The sequence below is a fragment of the Petaurus breviceps genome, unplaced genomic scaffold, assembly GCF_028583685.1.
Source record: "Petaurus breviceps papuanus isolate PSGF00001 unplaced genomic scaffold, PetGlider_PUasm1.0 229, whole genome shotgun sequence".
Lineage (NCBI taxonomy): Eukaryota > Metazoa > Chordata > Mammalia > Diprotodontia > Petauridae > Petaurus > Petaurus breviceps.
In genome coordinates, this window is record NW_027185903.1 from 35,596,689 (window position 1) to 35,602,025 (window position 5,337).

At 40.6% G+C, this 5,337-nt stretch overlaps 1 protein-coding gene across 4 annotated transcripts; it reads left to right on the plus strand.

Moving 5' to 3' along the window:
- The first annotated feature begins 1,662 nt into the window (after positions 1–1,662).
- Positions 1,663–3,771, plus strand: ACTBL2 (actin beta like 2). Of its 4 annotated transcripts, none has more exons than XM_069096005.1 (2): positions 1,663–2,542; positions 2,708–3,771. In XM_069096005.1, the coding sequence occupies exons 1-2, from the start codon at positions 1,916–1,918 to the stop codon at positions 3,044–3,046; spliced, it is 966 nt and encodes a 321-aa protein (XP_068952106.1). In that variant the 5' UTR covers positions 1,663–1,915; the 3' UTR covers positions 3,047–3,771. The 4 variants fall into 4 exon arrangements, with proteins under 4 accessions (XP_068952106.1, XP_068952104.1, XP_068952105.1 ...); XM_069096003.1 differs by having other exon boundaries at positions 1,663–2,168; positions 2,280–3,771; XM_069096004.1 differs by having other exon boundaries at positions 1,663–2,044; positions 2,168–3,771.
- Positions 3,772–5,337: the final 1,566 nt, after the last annotated feature.

A 5,337-nucleotide genomic window follows, 5' to 3' on the forward strand; every position in this document is an offset into this window, starting at 1 on the left:
TAGGAGCACTGAAGGGCGAGATGACTTCCTGTTTTGACAGTCTGTGAAGGGAAAACAGTAATGAACTTCCTAATTCATTGTTATTGCCCTACTAAATGTATCATATGTTACAAACTGTCCTGGTCTTCTTATAATACAAATAAAATAGAAATTAATGCTTCCTATGAAGCTAGCACAGTATGGCAAGTCCAGAAATGAAAAACAGAATAAGCACCAAGGCTAGTACTATTGTTTGAATTCTAATGAGTACAAAACCATTTAGCTTTACTTTCTTAATCTAAAGGGTAAGAATACTGGGGTGGCTAAGTGGCCCAGTGAATAGAGCACCAGCCCTGGAGTCAGGAGGACCTGACTTCAAATCTGACCTCAGACATTTAACACTTACTAGCCGTGTGACCTTGGGCAAGTCACTTAACCCCAATTGCCCTGGGTAAGAATACTTTAAGGACCTGGGTTTTGTTTTTGTTTTTTTATGTGAGTTTTCAAATTATTGTACCTAATATTATTTATTTTAATAAAATAGTCATATCATCTTAGATGCCAATGAACGGATAATACTTTAACTCCTAATTAGCACCAAGCACTCACAAGCAAATCTGGAAACTCCTGGGGGAAAGGGCCTAACAGCACCTTGAACACAGAAGATTTTAGTTAATGTTTGTTGATGTGGAATGTAAATCCAGAAGGAAGGCTCTGAGTCACTTCCCTGGTGCTCTCAAGTCTTCTCATCCATCATTTTTTCTGACTGATTTGTCTAAAGATAGAAGATCTTTCCACCCACTAAAATGTAAGCTCCTTGAGCACAAGCTACTTCTGAATTTCTTTTCACTTCTTTTTATATTCCCATCATTTATGATGCCTGGCACATAGTAAGTGCTCAATAAAAGCTTGTTTTTTACTGGCTTTTTAAGAATCCTCATTAACTTCGACTTCGGTGGGTACAAAATTTTGTTTCCATTGTTCAGTTGTTTCAGTTGTGTCTGACTCTCTGTGACCCCATTTGGGGTTTGCTTGGCCAAAGACACTGGAGTGGGTCGCCATCTCCTTCTTCAACTCATTTTACAGATGAAGAAACTGAAGCAAACAGGGCTATGTGACTTGCCCAGGGTCACACAGCTTGTAAGTGTCTGGGGTCAGATTTGAATTCAGGTCTGACACTCTGTGCACTATGGCACACTATAGCACCACCTAGCAGCCCTTCTGTTTCTATCAAATATCTCTAAACTATGAACAAGGTGCAAATGGGATTCTGATTGAAGTTGTCAATACTCCCTCAGCTATGAAATTGTTTTATCCATTACATTAATTCTCACAGAGCCATCCACCATGGCTAAGAGTATGGTATAAGAGGCTATCATTGTACACAGAATATGCAGACCAGTGTCCAAATGCAAATATCAGCATTATACACCATCAGAAAGCCTAGCTCACGTGAAGAATTCTTTCCCCAAGGGCAGATGAGAGGATGGAGTCATTATTCTCATAGTACTGCCCACATCCTAGCCTTTCATCTTTTTATATTCTATATTGCATCACCATGTTTATCCAGGGTCACTACCATAGCAGCCAGACATCCTTACGTGGGTTTCCTAATTACAGTCACCGGTGGATTTGGTAGCCAATTTTCCTCTTTATGATAGAAGGTCTACAAAATCATTATTAACACCTAGAAGGAGACCCTAACTGGGAGCACGAGGAGAGTTGGGGGTGTGATGTAATAAGAGGAGACATGGGTGGAGTCAATATGCTTCTTTTAAAAGCCTCTTGTCACAACCTAAGTGTTTCATTCCTGCAGTACTTCTAGAGAGGTTAAAGTTAATTTTACCCTCTTTCCTACTCCCATAGACTGATTCCTACCAGTGTATCTTCCGCATTTGAACTCAAACCACACTGTCTGCAAGATCCAGCCAGCACCATGACTGATGATGACCTGTCTGCCCTGGTAGTGGATAATGGGTCAGGGATGTGCAAGGCAGGATTTGGTGGTGATGATGCCCCTCGGGCTGTGTTCCCCTCTATTGTTGGACGACCTAAACACCAAGGTGTCATGGTAGGGATGGGCCAGAAGGACAGCTATGTTGGAGATGAGGCCCAGAGCAAGAGAGGAGTTCTTACTCTGAAGTATCCCATTGAGCATGGGGTGGTCACCAACTGGGATGACATGGAGAAAATCTGGCATCATACTTTCTATAATGAGCTGCGTGTGGCCCCTGATGAGCACCCCATCCTGCTCACTGAGGCACCCCTGAATCCCAAGATCAACCGGGAGAAGATGACTCAGATTATGTTTGAGGCCTTCAACACACCTGCCATGTATGTGGCTATCCAGGCTGTCCTGTCCCTCTATGCTTCTGGACGGACAACGGGCATTGTCATGGACTCTGGAGATGGAGTCACTCACACCGTGCCCATTTATGAAGGGTACGCCCTTCCCCATGCCATCTTGCGCCTGGATTTAGCAGGTCGGGAACTGACCAATTATCTCATGAAGATTCTCACTGAGCGTGGCTACAACTTCACCACTACGGCTGAGCGGGAAATAGTGCGTGATGTCAAGGAGAAATTGTGCTATGTGGCCCTAGATTTTGAGCAAGAGATGATCAGTGCTTCCACATCATCCTCACTGGAGCGGAGCTATGAACTCCCCGATGGGCAGGTAATCACCATTGGAAATGAACGGTTCCGGTGCCCTGAAGCCATCTTCCAGCCATCCTTTCTGGGCATTGAGTCCAGTGGGATCCATGAGACAACTTTCAACTCTATCATGAAATGCGATGTGGACATCCGCAAGGACCTCTATGCCAACACTGTTCTCTCTGGGGGCAGCACTATGTACTCTGGCATTGCTGACCGGATGCAGAAGGAAATCCTGGCCCTGGCACCCAGCACCATGAAAATCAAGGTCATTGCTCCTCCGGAGCGTAAGTACTCAGTCTGGATCGGTGGTTCCATTCTGGCCAGCCTGTCCACCTTCCAACAGATGTGGATCAGCAAGCAAGAATATGATGAGTCTGGTCCATCTATTGTCCACAGAAAATGCTTCTGAATAAGCTTCTGGTTACTGGACAATGCTCCTTGTATTCCTGACTCTTACTGGGCTTAGAACTACTACGTTTGACATTGCTGACGGTTGGGGGAAAGGAAGGAAAATGACCACCATAATGCTGATCATGTCCCACCTTTAATTCTTTATTTGAGGTAATTTATCCACCCTTCTAAAACTCCCAGCTTCTAATTCATGTCTTGTTCCTTGATTTTGGGGGAAGGGGTGAGCATATCCACAGCTGACAGTGGCTATACTGTGGAGGGCATTGTTATGCTGGTGGAGAGATTGGTGATGGAGCCTTTTAAAGAAGACTCCTGACTATGAATAGAAGCCTTTCCTCTGATTGACAAGGGCAGAATCTCAGCTACTAAATCAAACTTTCTTCCTTGACCTTCAGGGTGCCAGGAATTTAAAGCTGTATGAAAAGAAATGAGTTCCTAGAGTCTAAAAAACTCAAGAAATTTAGATGACTAAGATAGTGAAAAATGTCATCTCAGTGGGTAGGACTTGACTATAAGACATGAAAACTCATTCTTACTTACTTTTTGTTTTCTGTTAAATATATAACTATGGCCACCCATATAACCTTTAGAACAATGTGCTTCCATAGATAAGGAAGGTCTCACTGACCTCATGCTTCCATGTTTCCAATCTCTGAATGAAGATATAAAGTGGAATTGGCTATGAGCATTTTTATATCAATACTGAGGAAATAAAGCATTATATTGTACTATGTAGTGATTTATTTTGGAAGTCTATGTTGCTAGTATCTTTTCTTTTTTAATTCACCAGATTTCCCATTTTTATAGGAAACAAATTCTAGATCTGTAAGGGAACTGAAAGGTCCTCTGGTCCAGAGGTTAATAAACTATGACTTGAGGGTCATTCATCCTGCAACTGATTTTTGTAAGACTTGAGAGCTAAAAAATGATTTTGCATTTTTAAATAAAGTATTTCAGTATTTATCTATTAAATAAAGTATTTCTTTTGAAATAAAGTATTTAAAAACTAAATAAAATATTTAAAAACCATTCTGAGTTCATGGACCATACGAAAACAAACTCCAGGTCCCACGGACCCCTGACCTAATTTTACAAATGAGGAAATTGGGATTCAGAGAGGTTAAATAATGTCCCTAAGGTCACAGAAGTAGTAGCCATGAAGCCTAGGATTCAAACCCTGTTCCTCTGATTATGGAACTAATGGTCTTTCCACTATTTAAATTATATTGTTTCAATAGTTCTTTACTTAAATGGTCCCACTTAAAAGAAGAAAAAAGTCGGTGTAGATTCCTCCTTGGAGAATCATAAACTGTTCTAGGTCTTCGGCACTTAAAAAAAAAAAAAACCCTGAGAAGAAGCTTCCTTCTCCAAGGAAATGACAGTCATCTACAGAGAATTAAGGCATTTATTTAATTAGGGCTATGATTGACCCTCACTCGAAAACCAGCTAATTTTTCATCTCTTTAGCATCTTTTTACAGAGCATTCCCTCTGCATGGGCATTCCAAGTATTTACTTTGGAGATTTTATTATCTTGTGTGACGGACCTAATAAGAAGATTGTGAAAAAAAAAGTATGTTATCTAGTTAACTCTAGGATTCATAAGATTTAAAGCAGGAAAGGATTCAGGATCCTAATTTCATCAGTTTTAGAGCTGGATTGAAATTTAGATATCATGCATACAAACTTCTTCTTTTAAATATAAGGGGATTTGGACCCAGAAAAATAAAGTCCAAAGTCACACAAAGAATAAGTAACCAAACCAGGATTCTCCTGACTAAATACACTTAGTACCCTTTCTACTGCACCAAATTTAGTCCCACTTCTCACTTAATATGGGAGAAGACTGAGACACAGAAAATTATTCAAATACCCTAAGATCACATAGGTAGGAAATAATCAAGCCAGGATTCAAACCAAGATCTTCCGTCTGAAGATTCAGGGACTTTTTAAAGGATAATTTTGTTTTTATTCCTTAACACACTGGCAGATGTATTTAGTATTTTTAAGGGCCATTTTTATGTCATATTCTATAATGAAATTCATCTGCCATGTGAGGATTTTAATAAAGGAGAATATAGGTCGATGTCAGATGTTCAGTCAACAGGCATTTACTGAGTATTATTATGGGCCAGGCATTGTGCTAAATGCTAAGGATACAGAGGCAAACACATGGTCTCTACCCTCAAGATCACATTCTAGGGGGGATAGACTACTGCAAATCAATCAAATAACATTTATTAAGTACTTACCATGTGCCAGGCACTGTGCTAAACTGTGGACAAACAAA